At 40.7% G+C, this 15,752-nt stretch overlaps 2 protein-coding genes across 2 annotated transcripts in view; one reads left to right on the forward strand and one right to left on the reverse strand.

The window, feature by feature from the left end:
• Positions 1–1,902, forward strand: part of POLR2B (RNA polymerase II subunit B) — a 43,910-nt gene extending 42,008 nt beyond the window's left edge. Inside the window, exons 24-25 of the mRNA XM_019962813.2 lie at positions 948–1,143; positions 1,656–1,902. Coding sequence (XP_019818372.1) covers positions 948–1,143; positions 1,656–1,745 — 286 coding nt within the window. The 3' untranslated portion in view covers positions 1,746–1,902. The remainder of the gene's footprint in view (positions 1–947; positions 1,144–1,655) is intronic.
• IGFBP7 (insulin like growth factor binding protein 7) overlaps positions 1,822–15,752 on the reverse strand; it is a 77,690-nt gene continuing 63,759 nt past the window's right edge. Inside the window, exons 2-5 of the mRNA XM_019962815.2 lie at positions 14,403–14,512; positions 4,489–4,605; positions 3,430–3,556; positions 1,822–2,083 (exon numbers count right to left, since the gene is read on the reverse strand). Of these exons, the coding sequence (XP_019818374.2) occupies positions 2,064–2,083; positions 3,430–3,556; positions 4,489–4,605; positions 14,403–14,512 (374 nt within the window). The 3' untranslated portion in view covers positions 1,822–2,063. The remainder of the gene's footprint in view (positions 2,084–3,429; positions 3,557–4,488; positions 4,606–14,402; positions 14,513–15,752) is intronic.

Raw genomic sequence — 15,752 nt, forward strand, 5'->3', positions numbered from 1 at the left:
TGGGTCTGTTACTTAGAATCCTCTAAAGCTGACCAAGTGTTTTGTTTTTGGTAATATCATTAGAAGCTCTTTAATCATATGTATTTTATTAATATATATATATGTGTGTGTGTGTGTGTGTGTATATTCCCATGAAACCATTCTTTATCTTTTATATAGAAGAATATTAAGGAAGCCATTACCATCTACTTGCCTGCCTATCAGAACAATGCATTTCATTTCACTTACTAAGCTGGGGAAACCTGTGACTGATTCACCTGTTCTTTCCATTACTTGTGCCAATGTGCATTTATTGTTTCAGGTTTGATTGCTTGGGAGTCTCACTCGTGGAGAAGCTACTTTATTTAGATTAACTTTTATTATTACATTTTTAGCATACAGATGAATTCGAATAAGTTAAATGATAATGTTACAAGATTTTATTCTGTACTACGTCATTGTATTTTATTTGAAAAAGTATATGCTATACTTAAGAAATTAATGTGTTTACTCTGTTTGGGGACCTTCTAGTGCACATCAAATAGTTGGTAGACTTCTTAGCCTCCTAACCATGTTGACAGAAGACAAGAGTAGAAAAATTGGAGTCTAGTTCTCATTCTTTACTGCTAAGTCGCTTCAGTCGTGTCCGACTCTGTGTGACCCCATAGACGGCAGCCCCCCAGGCTCCCCCATCCCTGGGATTCTCCAGGCAAGAACACTGGAGTGGGTTGCCATTTCCTTCTCCAATGCAAGAAAGTGAAAAGTGAAAGTGAAGTCACTCAGTTGTGTCTGACTCTTACTGCAGCCCACCAGGCTCCTCCGTCCATGGGGTTCTCCAGGCAAGAGTACTGGAGTGGGGTGCCATCGCCATTCTTTACTAATGTTACTTTTTATACTTGCCATTAGTCAAAGTGGTATTGATAATAGAAAACCAGCACGAAATAGCCTGTTGTTTCTTCCCGTAATAGTGATGGTGGCTTGCGTTTTGGAGAGATGGAACGAGACTGTCAGATCGCGCATGGAGCAGCCCAGTTTCTAAGGGAGAGGTTGTTTGAGGCGTCAGATCCGTATCAGGTTCACGTTTGCAATCTTTGTGGAATAATGGCAATTGCGAACACCAGGACCCATACATACGAATGCAGGGGCTGCCGAAATAAAACCCAGGTATGTACAGACATTCCTGGCAGTTATTATCTATTCAGGATATAACCATGTTTGCCTCATCATCCAGGCAGATTTAGTGTGGTGAACAGATTGGTGTTTTCACAATTTTGGTAGCATTTTTCTGTAAGATTCCTGGTTTTAAATGAAGAAAAAGATATCAATTCTGTTTTTCTAAAAACTAATTTAAGTTTTAGCGTGGTAATTTCTGTAAGCTGTTCATCTTTTGGAAATAATAAGGTCTTGTACAAGGAATTTTAAACAATGAGTGTGTTTTTTTATAAAAAAACTTTTCATGGAGAAGGGTGAATATAAATTAAGTCTGACAAAAAGGGTAAAATACCAAAGCCTGTTAGGAGAAAGAGCCACCATAGGCCAAGGTGATAGGATGAGTGTTAGCAGCCCACTCGTTTGTTCATCGCCTCTAGTGCCGAGTCTGTGACTCTTCCTGGGGTAGGGAAGTGGGGTTGCTTCAATACAGCTTTGCTAATTACCTCTTTTTTCTCCTTCCCCAGATCTCTTTGGTTCGAATGCCTTATGCGTGCAAACTGTTGTTTCAGGAACTCATGTCCATGAGTATTGCACCTCGAATGATGAGTGTTTAGCTCTTTTAAAAAATCCTTGTGTCTTGTTTCTGTGATACAGCTTAAAAAAATTTTTTTAAACAAAAATGTACTGCGCTGTGAGAAAACACATTTTATTTGTTTTAATGATACGCATGCTTTTCTTCTGTAAATAGACAATAAATTTTTGTAGATAGTCTTGGTGTGTTATCTTAATTTCGTATTTCACTGTGTAAAATCAGTGAATATAGCTAAAGTGTTAGTGGACTGGATGAAAAGAAACTGGTTACTAGGCAAGAACAGGAGGCTGTAGTTACCCATGACTACTTTTAGCTATGCAGACTAATACATTCTGCAGGTTTACAGCTCAGCACCTTCACCTGTTTAAAAAAAAAAAAGATAAAAACTAGTTACACATATGGATATGGTTTTATTTTCTAATTTTGAGGTAGTGTAGTGTTTCCCAATAAATGAAGATGTTAAAATGTGGGATAAAGAATGTGAGGATAACTTGATATGGTGGGCGGTGGGAGTGCTCTTTGAATTTGAACTACCTGTATATGATTTTTAGATGTGGAAGGTGATTTTTTTGTACTGGTCCATCTGTAAGAGAGGGACCTTATTATAGAACTGGGAGAAGCACATTTCTTAGATGAGCAAGATAAGCTAGAGAGAGACTAAGGAACTTTCCTTTGTCTTCCAGTTCTTATTCAGAATTGAAAGTGGAATAATCAGTGGCAGAGCTGAGGCTCAAACACATGCCTCTGAGCTACTGCTGTTCGTTCCGTCACTTGGCTTTACACATCTTGGCTGAAAAGAATCTGACCAAACACATCTTTACTTCATATTTCTTCCTTTCATACCACAGCTGAGTGGTCCACACAATAGAATGGTTTTTACAAATGCTCACAATAAATTTTGTTTTTATTTTTAGCTTAAGAAAAAAACAAGTTCAGACATCAGTCTAACAGAACTATATAAATGGAAAGTAGCATGACTCTCATACCGCCAGGATGGGTGCTTAAGAGGAAGATTTTGACAGTGAAGTGGATGGAGGCAGAACAGAATTGAATACCTGCCAATATACTCTTTCAGGTTTTTTCTTATAAAAGCTCAAAGTGAAGGACCAGAATTGTCTACAAATCATTTCCTTTTAAATTGGAATTTAATATAATAGTCACATCATCAAGGAAAATGCAGTGAAGATAGAAAGTTATGGGAAATATAAACCATTCTAATCAGGTTTGAGTTTTGACTCTTACATGTAAGATAAAGTAAAAGCATCTAAGTCATAGTAATAGCATTCCATCAACCACTGAATGTTCTTTTGGAGCCATGCACTCTAAATTTTGATTACATACTTAATGCCGTTCCCTTGTGGATTCCTAACATCAACAGAATTTCATTAAGAGCTGTCTGATACTTTTATACTTGGTTCTGTGCTTTATTAAACAGAAGCACTAAGTAAACAAATGTTAGCCGCTCAGTTGTGTCTGACTCTTTTGCGACCGCATGGACTGTAGCCCACCAGGCTCCTCTGTCCATGAGATTCTCCAGGCAAGAATACTGGAATGGGTTGCTATTCCCTTCTCCAGGGGATCTTCCCAACCCAGGGATCAAACCCAGGTCTCCCACATTGCAGGCAGATTTTTTACTGCCTGAGCCATAGGAAAGCCCAAACAAAAGCTCTAGTCATTTTTAAATGCTTATGAGATATATTACCTACCTTTTTTCACTGGTATTTCATGTAAGGCATCAACCACTGTAATTTTTGCTGATGCTGAAGCCTGTCCTTGGGAATTGGATGCATGGCACTCATATTCTCCGGCATCTTCCTTACTAAGAGGAGATACCTGTGAAAGAAAAAAAGATCTTCAGTTTCTCTGTGGTGGTCATCTTTTTCCAGTGGCCTCAATTAAGTCATTTCATGTTTCCTAACATGACCAAGAGGGTTCATGGCAAAGATACTGCTAGAAATAGTACTAGTCCTGTGCTAGGAGTAATTATGTAGCTATCAAGTGCTCTGCCAGGAGGATTCTTTCTCTGAGAAAAAGCCATGGACTTTAGATCACTGCATAGGTTAAAAACAAGCTAGGTGCACATATCCTTGTTTGAGGGAGACCTTGGTGTAGGTATGTGATCTAAGATCTAGGGACACTAGCCTTGCATGTCCATGGTTATCAAAAGTCAAGTAAAATAAAGTAATAACATAAAAATAATGCTTGGGTCATTTAGTTCCCTTTTGCTTTGAACACCTAGGGGGCAAAAATTGGTTCTCATTTATTTGGTTGTTTCCAAAACATCCTAATAAATTCCAGCTGTTTTTTTTTTTTTTTTTTTTTTTTTACGTTTCCTCTGAAAGAGAAACAGCTGCTCTGTGGTAAGACTGTTCTAAAGAGATGTGGCTGCTAAGTCACTTCAGTCGTGTCCGACTCTGTGTGACCCCATAGACGGCAGCCCATCAGGCTCCCTTGTCCCTGGGATTCTCCAGGCAAGAACACTGGAGTGGGTTGCCATTTCCTTCTCCAGTGCATGAAAGTGAATGAAAGTGAAGTCGCTCAGTCGTGTCCAACTCTTAGCGACCCCATGGACTGCAGCCTACCAGGCTCCTCTGTCCATGGGGTTTTCCAGGCAAGAGTACTAGAGTGGGGTGCCATTGCCTTCTCCGATAGAGATGTGGAAGAGCAGGCAAATACTTTGAGCCTGGCAGTACATTAGGCACCTTCACCAGGTTTGCTGTGTCTTAATTCTAAGAGTGAAATATTTGTCAGCTCTTGGTACTCACCAGCACCCAGCCAGTAACTTCATGCTTTTCTGGACCACCCCGGGTCTGAATGGCCAGGTTGTCTCGGTCACCAGGCAAGAGTTCTGTTCTTTGAACTCCATAGTGACCCCTTTTTACCTGCAAAAAAAACGGGGAGGCAGGGGAATAGTCTGAGTTCTCTGCACTGAATCATCAACTTGGAAGTGGTCAGTATTTCTAGAATTGCACAGGGTATACATGAGAATTTCCAGCTGGATTAAGCCTAGCAGTTTCCATGTTACTCTCTCCTAAATACTTACGTAGAATATACATTCTCTTTTACTCCTTCCTCTAAGCTTGTATATTTAAAATTAATGTATTTTTTTGCATGCTTGGGGAATATAAACTCATACTTCCCTGCCACTGGCTACCATCATTCATTCACACCCTTGTAAATCCTGCTTGTCAGTGTTGGGCCTTGTGTGCCCTATGCCATTTTGACAAACTGTCACTGCCTTAGGTTTGATACTTGGGACCTTGTGTAAGAGCCCGACTCCTGGAGCTCTTCCTCTAACAGCCTCATCAATAGAAAATAAGTCCAAAGCCAATACCGTCACTTTGTTCAGAGGGCTAAGGGTTTGTTCATCAAGTGATTTACTAAAAGGCCTGAGAGCAAAAATGCCTGTCAAGTACAAGCTGTCATTGTTCTCTTACAGCAAAACTTGGTGCGTATACCTGTGCATGTCATGATGAGGTTCAGAAAGATGAAGAAAAAACTCAGTTTCCTTGGCTTGAGGCCACTAGTGAATACTTCTACTTTCCTCCCCTCATTTAAAAAGGCAAACTTTTAATACGTGTTCATTATATAAACTTTTGAAAATATTATATAAAGATTCACAAAACAATAAAATTTACCCATAACCTCTCCATATATATGCATTTAGCATAAATTTCTAGAAGCAGAATTGTTGAGACACAGAGTATAAATATTTTAAGGCTTGTGATAACGGTAGGTTTAAAAATACATATCTAAGAATACACGAGGCAATGTTTATTTCCATCCCAGGCCATCTATAAGAGTTAGGTTGATGTTTAGTGCTATTAACCTTTGTAATTAGAAAGATGGATTTACATTCTCAAATAGGTAGTTTTCCTTTCCTCTTATAATTAAGCAAATCTTGAGTTAGACCATAGTATCTAATTTTTTTGGACACTTTACATCAGAGTTGCTTCTCTTACTTGTGAGCCCATTGCCACCACACAGTTACTAAGCTGTTGTCTCAGCATCAGAACCACCCTTTTATTTTTTCTGCTTCATGACACCGGGCTTGGCACTCTGTACACCATGTGGAATCTAGGCTAACTCCTACTCTATTAAACAAAAACAAACCCTAGGCGTTACTGATCTGGAGTGGCTGGTTTTCACCTGTTTGCTTTTTTCCCCCTGAGAGTCCCCATTTTGCCACTATTAGAGAAAATTAGGTATCTTTGTATTTTTCTCAAATGAATTTTATAAAGGCAGATAAATTCAATAGGCTTCTTTTCCCCTTCTCTTCCCCAAGTAGCTGGCATAAATGGTTTATACTAGTGCAGATTTTGAAGCAGTTACTTAAAAATGGTTTTAAATAATGGTTTTAAGTATTAATTTGATTCAGTGGTTAAAGTAATATGTCTCTAGTCTTGATATTCAGAATTCTTTAAGGATTTTGTATGTGACCAAAGCAGAAAAATACTACTGCATCAAATAGTGAATCCTGGCAACTGAGCTGATTCTCCTCAGCTCATGTAGCTCTCAGTAAATAGCGTTCTCTGCCAATTAATGACTCACTCTGTACCAAGAAACTTTTAAGTACTTGATTGGAAAATGAATACGTATATTCAACAGAACTCATATTTAACATATTGTAAATGTTTTATACCATGTAGAAAACATACAGAAAGAAGTACAAAGAATTTTTACATGGAAAATTTTTATACAGCAAACTCCTTTACCACATTACTTATGTAAGGGGAACTTGTTGATAAACACATTTTCAGTTTGAGAAAAAGATGCAGGCTGGGCTGACAAAAGTTCTACATATGTGTATGGACTGGAGGTTTGTACAGCAGAAAAAACTGCCTAGAAGTCACTGCTCACCACAGACTCAACTAGGAGGAGAACCAGAGGAGAGGGAGACCCAGGAAGTCATCTCAGCCCTCTCCAGTTGTATTTTAGCTGTAACAAGCAATAACTAAGAAAAAAGTGCCAATGACTGCAGAATTATGCATTAGTCTGATTCCTACAGGTTGATGTTCAAGCATTCACTGACTTTCAGGGATCTTTTATGCAGCTTAGAACATATTTGCTGTGCCTTTCTGGTGAAGTTTCAGAACTTTATGATGAAATAGAATCTATAACTATAATAATTTTCAGCTCCACAGCTACTGTAAACAAAAGACAAAATGGTTGTCTAGGAAAAGAATCTGTAATACATGACAAAGGGTCATTATCCCGAATGTGCAAAAAAACCACAAAATGATAATAAGAATCAACCCCGTGGAAAAAAGAGTAAAGGCTACAAACAGGTAACTCATATAAAAAGAAAATCTAAATATGAAAATATTTTCAATGTAGTCAAGGAAATAAAAGCAATAATGAAATGATACTTCTACTCCTCATTAACAAAAACTAAAAAGGGGTAATATTCAGTGCTGGTGAGTATGCAGGGAAATGATACCCATACATTGCGGAGGGGGAGGGTGAACTGCTACAATGAATTTAGAAAGTAATCTGACACCACAGCAATCAGACAAGAAAAAAGATAATCCAAATGGAAGCGGTAAAATTGTCATTATATTCAGATGGCATGATTCTGTATATAGAAAACCCTAACAATTCCAGAAAACTACTAGCACTGATAAATGAATTCAGCAGGATACAAGAATAACATACAGAAATCAGTTACATTTCTTGACATTAACAATGAAATACTGAAAGAGAATGCAAAAAAAAAAAAAATGCCTTTCAAAATTGCATCCCCCAAAATAAAACCCTTAGAAATTAACCTGGGCAAGGATGTGAAAGACATATTCTGAGAACTGTACAACAATAAAGAAAACGGAAGATGGTTCAAGGACATGGAAAGATCCCCTGGAGAAGGGAATGGTTACCCACTCCAGTATTCGTGCCTGGAGAACTCCATGGACAGAGGAGCCTGGCGGGCTGTATAGTCCATGAGGTGGAAAAGAGTCAGACACGATTGAACAACTTTAACTCACTCAACTCATGTTCTTGGACTGGAGAATTTAATGTTAAAATGGCCATACTACTCAAAGCAATCTACAGATTGAATGCAATCCCTATCATATTACCCATGACAGAAAAATTACCTATTTTTCACAGAACTGGAACAAGTAATCCTCAAATTTATATGGAACCATAAAAGACCCAGAATTGTCAAAGCAGTCTTGAAGAAAAAAGCAGGAGGCATAACCCTCCAAGGCTTCAGACAACACTACAAAGCTACAGTAATCAAAACAGCATGATACTGACACAAAAACAGACATGGATCAATGGAACAGCACAGAAATAAACCCACACGCCCGTGGTTAGTTACTATTTGACAAAGGAGGCAAAAATACACAATGTGAAAAGCAGTCTCCTCAACAAGTGGTACTGGGAAAGTTGGATAGCCTCACGTAAATCAATGAATTTAGAATATACCCTCTCCCCATACACTAAAATATATACAAACAGCTCGTACAACTTAACAACAACAAAAAAAAACCCCAATTCAATCGAAAAGTGGTAAGACCTAAATAGACATTTCTCCAAAGAAATACAAATGGTAATAGGCACATGAAAAGATACTCAACATTACTAATTATTAGAGAAATGCAAATCAGAACTACAATGGTAGGTATCACCTCACACCAGTCAGAGTGGCCATCATTAAAAACTCTACAAATAACAAATGCTGGAGAGGATGTGGAGAAAAGGGAACCCTCCTACACTGTTGGTGAGAATGTTAGCTGGTGCAGCCACTATGGAACACAGTATGCAGTTTCCTCAGAAAACTAGAATTTTAATTTGTGATTCAGCAATCCCACTCCTGGATATATATCCAAACAAAACTATAATCCAAAGAGATACATGCACCCCTATGTTCATAGCATTATTCACAATATCCAAGAGATGGAAACAACGAAATATCCATTGACAGATGAATGGATAAAGAAGATGTGGACTTGTATACAGTGGAATACTACTCAGCCATAAAAAGAACAAAATAATGCCATCTGCAGTAACATGGATGGATCTAGAGATTGTCATACCAAGTGAAGTAAAGCAGAAAGAGAAACACCATATGGTACCATTCACATGTGGAGTCCAACATGGCACAAATGAACCCATCTATTAAAACAGAAAGAGGCTGACAGACAGAACAGACTTGCGGATGTAAAGAGGGGAAGGGGTTTGTGGAGGTATGGAGTGGGAAGTTGGGATGAGCAGATGTTAAGCTATTAATGCATACTGAATGGATAAACAGCAAGGTCCTACTGTATAGCACAGATAATAATATTCAGTACCCTATGATAAACCATAATGGAAAAGAATGTAAAAAAAAATATGTATCTATAACTGAATCACTTTGCTGTATAGCAGAAATTAACACAACGTTGTAAATCAACTATACTTCACTTGGAAAGAAACCAGACGGAATTCCTTGAAGACAGGAACCAATGACACTAGCAGAATGCATAAGACACTGCAGATAAGAAATGTTTATTGTATTGAGGGTACTAAGGAGTTCTCTCAAAAGGTACAGTGCCTCCAACAGGTTTAACATTTTCATAATTATTAAAATCAGGTGGTAAAATGTTTTTTAAAAGAAAATATTCTGACAATGTCTATTAAGACTAAAATAAATCTTTTGACCTAATCATGTATCTTTGGGGGGATCTATCCTATAGGGAAAAAAAGTCAGTTGCATGTAGGATATGTATACTCAAATATTTAAGGTGATAAAAAGTTGGAAACACAGAAATTGTGTTTAATAACTATGGAACACCCACAGTTGGAATATTATATAGTCCTTGAGAAGCAGGCCTGGAGGGATGCCTATGAAATATTTCTTGAAAAAAACAATTTCAGAGTAATTGCAAACTTTATTCTCATTTCAACCCATACCCTAGGAATATGTGTTTGTATACATATGGACATGAATAGGAATATCAGATCAGATCAGTCACTCAGTCGTGTCCGACTCTTTGCAACCCCATGAATCGCAGCACGCCAGGCCTCCCTGTCCATCACCAACTCCCAGAGTTCACTCAGACTCACGTCCATCGAGTCAGTGATGCCATCCAGCTATCTCATCCTCTGTCGTCCCCTTCTCCTCCTGCCCCCAATCCCTCCCAGCATCAGAGTCTTTTCCAATGAGTCAGCTCTTCGCATGAGGTGGCCAAAGTACTGGAGTTTCAGCTTTAGCATCATTCCTTTCAAAGAAATCCCAGGGCTGATCTCCTTCAGAATGGACTGGTTGGATCTCCTTGCAGTCCAAGGGACTCTCAAGAGTCTTTTCCAACACCACAGTTCAAAAGCATCAATTCTTTGGCGCTCAGCCTTCTTCACAGTCCAACTCTCACATCCATACATGACCACAGGAAAAACCATAGCCTTGACTAGACGAACCTTTGTTGGCAAAGTAATGTCTCTGCTTTTGAATATGCTATCTAGGTTGGTCATAACTTTCCTTCCAAGGAGTAAGCGTATTTTAATTTCATGGCTGCAGTCACCATCTGTAGTGATTTTGGAGCCCAGAAAAATAAAGTCTGACACTGTTTCCACTGTTTCCCCATCTATTTCCCATGAAGTGGTGGGACCGGATGCCATGATCTTAGTTTTCTGAATGTTGAGCTTTAAGCCAACTTTTTCACTCTCCACTTTCACTTTCATCAAGAGGCTTTTTAGTTCCTCTTCACTTTAAGATAAAAAGTTCATATTGGTTATTTCAAGGAGTGGATGGAGGTGGAGGACATTATGAACATCTTTGGATCGTTTCTCCTTTAACAATCACTCTTTTTTTTTTTAACTGAAAAAAGAATATTCTTAGAGGTCATGAGCCCTAATCTGAAAAAATGTTCGGGCAGGAAAAGAATGGAATAGAAAGCCTCTTAATCTTGGAAACATCTAAATGTTTGGAAAGAATTCTGGTCTCTCACCTTCCCTGTAAGCATCCCTCTGACTTACCAGAGTTAAGGTAAATACAGCTTTTTCAGTTCATGTCCCCATTTCAAAATATGGCTCTTGTAATCTTTGTAGGCTGGGGCTTTTGTTTTTTTTTTAATAAAAAAGTTTTTATTGGAGTATAGCTGCTCATTATAGAGCAAACTCCAGGAGACAGTGGAGGACAGGGAAGCCTGGCGGGCGGTAGTCCATGGGGTCACAGAGCCGAACACAATGACAACATTTGCTTTACAATGTTGTTATTTTTCACTGTACAGCAAAGTGAATTAGCTATATGTATACATATATTCCCTCTTTTTAATATCGCCTTCCCATTTAGGTCATCACTGAGCACTGAGTAGAATTCCCTGTGCTATACAGTGGGGTCTTGTTAGTTATCTATTTCACACATACTGTGCTGTGCTTAGTCCGTCAGCCGTGTCCAACTCTTTGCGACCCCATGGACTGTAGCCTGCCAGGCTCCTCTGTCCATGGGGATTCTCCAGGAAAGAATACTGGAGTGGGTTGCCATGCCCTCCTCCAGGGGATCTTCCCAACCTAGGGATTGAATCCAGGTCTCCTGCGCTGCAGGTGGATTCTTCACGGTCTGAACCACCAGGGAAGCCCATTTTATACATAGTAGTATATATGCCAATCCCAGGAGTTTTTTTTTTTTAATATATATGTATGGGACTTGTTAAGGTCACACGATAGGTACTGGTCAGAATAGCACAGGCCACTCACCAGGCTGGGCCTGCCACAGAACTGTCACTGTAGCCAGAGGGTCTCAGAGAGAACAGTCATCCTGTCAGTTCTGCTGCTGCTAAGAATCTTTGAGCAAGAAAGACACACTACCTTCTTGGAACCTCAGTTTAACAAGAGAGGATTCTAAGATTCATTTATGTCCAAAAAGCAGTTCCATGCTTAAATTGGATTTGACAGGTGATCTTAAATATAAATCTGTATAGGCTTAAATATAAATCTGTAACAGGCTGGTTACAAGGGGAGTGGAGGAGAAAACAAATGGCCTGTTTAATTCTTTAGGCCAGTGACTCTCAAAGTGCTCTGACATGGCCCATAGTAAGGAACATGTTTTGCATTGCTATCTGGAATATACAGAAGAAAAGTTTTATGAAATACCTTTACTTCCCTGGTGGTACAGTGGATAAGAATCCACCTGCCGATGCAGGGGACATGGGTTGGATCCGTGATCCAGGAAGATCCCATATGCCTCAGAGCAACTACAATCCATGTGCCACAAGTGCTGAGCCTGCGTGCTGCAACTACTGGAGCCTGTGCACCTAGGACCTGTGCTCCCCAACAAGAGAAGCTACCCCAAGAAGCCTGTGCATCTCAACGAAGAGTAACCCCTGACTCACTGCAACTAGAGAAAGCCTGTGTGCAGCAACAAAGACTGTAACCACACATAAATAAATAAGAAATACCTTTACTAAATGTGCCTTTACCTAAGGTATTTTCTGTTCTACTTTTTAGTCTTTAAGAAAAGACTGGTTGTGATCTCTACATTAAATTCAAGACTCACTGATGGGTCATGGTCTATAGTTTGAACAACACTGCTTTAGGTCATGCATGTGCAAATTACATTATGAAGATAGAAGAAAATCAGCAGAACCTAGAAGTAGGGTTTTTGTAGGGTCTATAGAAGTAGGGTCTATAGAAAAAAATTTTTTTTCTGTTTCTTTCTCCTCGCTCCCACTCCATCCATTCCCACCCTCCCTCAGAACTCCTCCAGTTGACAAGCCCTCAAAGGATCCAAGGGATCAATCCCAGAGGATCTCAAAGTTTAAAGGAAAAGATTCCTGAGGCTAATTTGCTCCCTGTGTGTGGGTATGTTAGCTGCAAGGACGGGTAGACAAAGGACTGAACTCCTCTCCGCCAAGATCTGTCATGATGTTGGGTCTTGTCAAGATTTTTCAAGACACCTGGGTCACCCTGGCTTCTCAATGTGTGATCCTTAGAGAGCTGCACAGAGCTTTTACGGGAATTCTTTTAAAAAGTTGTTCTTTACCTCTTCACCCCCTGGAACAAACCAGAAACCTCCAAATAAGCAATGAAGGAGCACCAGCAGCTTTCACTGAAGGCCAAGAGGAATACATCCATCAGCTGAGTTTATGCTCTTCACTGCTCCTGCCTTCCCTTTAAAAAAGTAGTTTGCTGAGGTAAAATTTCATCCCTCCGTTTAGAGAAATTTCAGCTGTAAAGGGCAGCTTGTAGCACAGCTTCTGACACCTCTGCCTACCCCTACCCCAGGCAGGTTCTGGAGCCACCCTTGTTCTGCTCCAACAAGGCTCCATGAGGGCGCCACACCCATCTGGCCACACGGGGGAGCCAGCGGTTAGCAGGTGACCCAACCTGGGTCCGAGTCCTTTAGTGGGAATTTTACAAAGTAGCATGGGGATACCCTCTTTCCTCTGAGGTCTTTGGAGTTGCTGGCGACAATTGTCGCCTACAGCAAGGAGGAATCTTTCTGAAGCACAAGGAGAAAATGAGATGCCCTACACTGAGAACAAAGAGCCAAGAGTTGGAGTTCTGACCCCACTGGGCACCTGGACTCAGATGCCCTCTCCCCCACCCCAGTTTTTGTTGTTGTTGTTCCCTAAACTAGTGTGAAGCGAGTTTCTACAACTTGCAACAGAAAGAGTTCTGACTATGGGAGCCACAATCACTCCTGGAGTTCCAGAAGTTGCTCCTCTGTTCAGACACCAAGCAAATCAAATAATCAGGGCAGACGTCATCCATTTCAAAGCTTGCTGGAGAAGCAAACCAGCTGCAAAGGGGCTTCTGGCTACGCCTCTCACCTGAAACAATATTTCCCTTTTGTTAGCATGAGCTTGATGATATATACTCCACAGACTGCTGTGAGGTTTAAACAAGTCAAAAGTATAAGAGCACTAATGTAAAGTAATGTACGTTATGACTGTGAAGTGTTAAAGTATCAACTGATTTGGCCAATCTTTTCTCTTCCCTTCTACAGGCGGGCAAGAAATTTGTTGTCTTTCATATGTGAAGGTAACACTCATATACAAGATAACGCTCTTCAAAGGGAAACATTTTCAGGAAGAGTAGCTAACATCGCTCCTGAGCACCAGTGATTTAGCTGGGTGACTTCCTATGTAATCTTTACAAGAATTCCAAGCTACGTTCATCACACAGTGGAAAAATTGAGGTCTAGGGTGACCTCCTCCCCAGGGAACATTTGATAATGTCTGGAGGCATTTTTAACTGTCACAGTGGAGTGTGTGTGTGTGTGTGCGTGTGTGTGCACACATGCGAGAATGCACACATGCTCCTGGCATCTAGCGGGTAGAAGCCAGGGACGCTGCAAAACTACTTACAGTGCACAGGGCAGCCCTGGCAACAAAGAACCATCTGGCTCAAAATGCCAGTAGTGCTGATGCCGAGAAACCCTGACTTAGAACTCAGCCAGCCCGCCTAAGGAACTCACAACCTTAACCACTATGTTATACTGGGCCACACACACACGCACTCAGAGGGTGGGGTGTGTGCCCAGCATCACAGTTCCTCCAGCCCCTGAGGCTTGGTGCTTGGGGACTGCTAACAAGAGCACAACAGGGTCAGAGAAGTCATTTGATAAGACACAGGACTGGTATCTGGAAGACTGTGGGAAAGCCTTCACAGGCTGAGGGTTTCAGGCCATTACTCTCCTATGCAGTGTAACTACTCACTGGTCAGTCTAGGGTGTCTTCCTGAAGTCTCTGCCACTGACCTTGTTCCAGATGAGGACAGGGGTGGGGATTCCGATGACCTCGCAGCTCAAATACACCTGGGCACCAGTGACATTCCAGATGTCCTTGGGGGGCGTCACGATGGAAGGACCTATGGGAGGGGGCACAAAGCCAAACCACGTTTTTAAACAGTCTTTAACATCCATCAGCACGCTAGAAATCTGCAAGTATTACTAGAAGTAAATACTTGATTCTGTTTGGGAGACTGTCCCCTCCGTTGGTTATCTGAAGTTACTTTCAAAGACCAGACTAGCTTCCTCCAGCCACCAGCAGGATTTTAAGCTATACTTCGGTGATGCATACATCTGGACAGTCAGAAAACAATTAGGAAGAAAAATTTATTGCTTACAAAATTTTCTCCTGTGATTCATGCTTAAATGAGTTTTAACTTACCAGCTGTTTTGCTTATCTGCAACTTTCCAATTAATATAGTGAACTCCCAAAATATTTAATGTTTTTCCTTTTTATATACTAGTATTTCTGTTTGGAGAGGCGGGACAACAGCCAATCTTTACTCTTTGGATAATGGAAGAAAAAAAAATCTCAGAAGATTTTTGCAAATGCGCTCCACTGTTAATTCACAGGGCACAGCCCCAGGCGCCTGAGAGAGTCCACGTTAGAGGGAAGGAGCCTGGAATCCCGGGGTGACAGTACAGTACTTCCAGAACCAAACCTGGCCCAAAGTCAAAGCTCGAGGCCATTTCTTCAAAGAATGAGTTAATTATTCCCTCTGAATTTCAGCTGTCCACTGCTTTGGGTCTTGGAGCTGAATAAAGAATCTAACTGCAGGGACATCTTGCATCAGAGTCCTGGGAAAGGGACAACCTTCCCTTGGGGCCTGGAAAGTTTTCTGGCATAATCCGCATTCAAAGGGCACGAAGTCTCCCCTCTTGCAACAGGCTATTTCCAGCCCACAATTAATTTCTTGAAACAGAAAGGAAATGACAACAGCATGTAAGAGTTTTCCCACTCATCTCAAGTACTGAAAGCTGATTTTTAAAAAATCCCTCAGGGTAGTTTTATTTTTTCCCTTTGTAAGAATAGGCAAAACATAGTTTTGAAAGCTCTAAATATATTTCTTGCTTCCTTCCCTCTAAAGCCTAGGTCTGAAAGGAAGCATGTCTCTTGGCCAGGGGTCTTAGTCTTTTCTGTGGCTAACGTGGACACGGTGAGTACAGTGGGGCTGCGTTTGTGTGTACTGCTGGCTCTGTTTCCGATGCTTCCTCGTCTGTCCTCACCAACACAAGGCCCCTCACCGCATCTTGGGCTCCCTCTAGGGCCCTGGGACCCAAAGAACTTGGACACCATACAGTGAATCTGGCTCAAGCCTG

The sequence above is a fragment of the Bos indicus genome, chromosome 6 (genome assembly GCF_029378745.1).
Source record: "Bos indicus isolate NIAB-ARS_2022 breed Sahiwal x Tharparkar chromosome 6, NIAB-ARS_B.indTharparkar_mat_pri_1.0, whole genome shotgun sequence".
In the NCBI taxonomy this organism is placed as follows: domain Eukaryota; kingdom Metazoa; phylum Chordata; class Mammalia; order Artiodactyla; family Bovidae; genus Bos; species Bos indicus.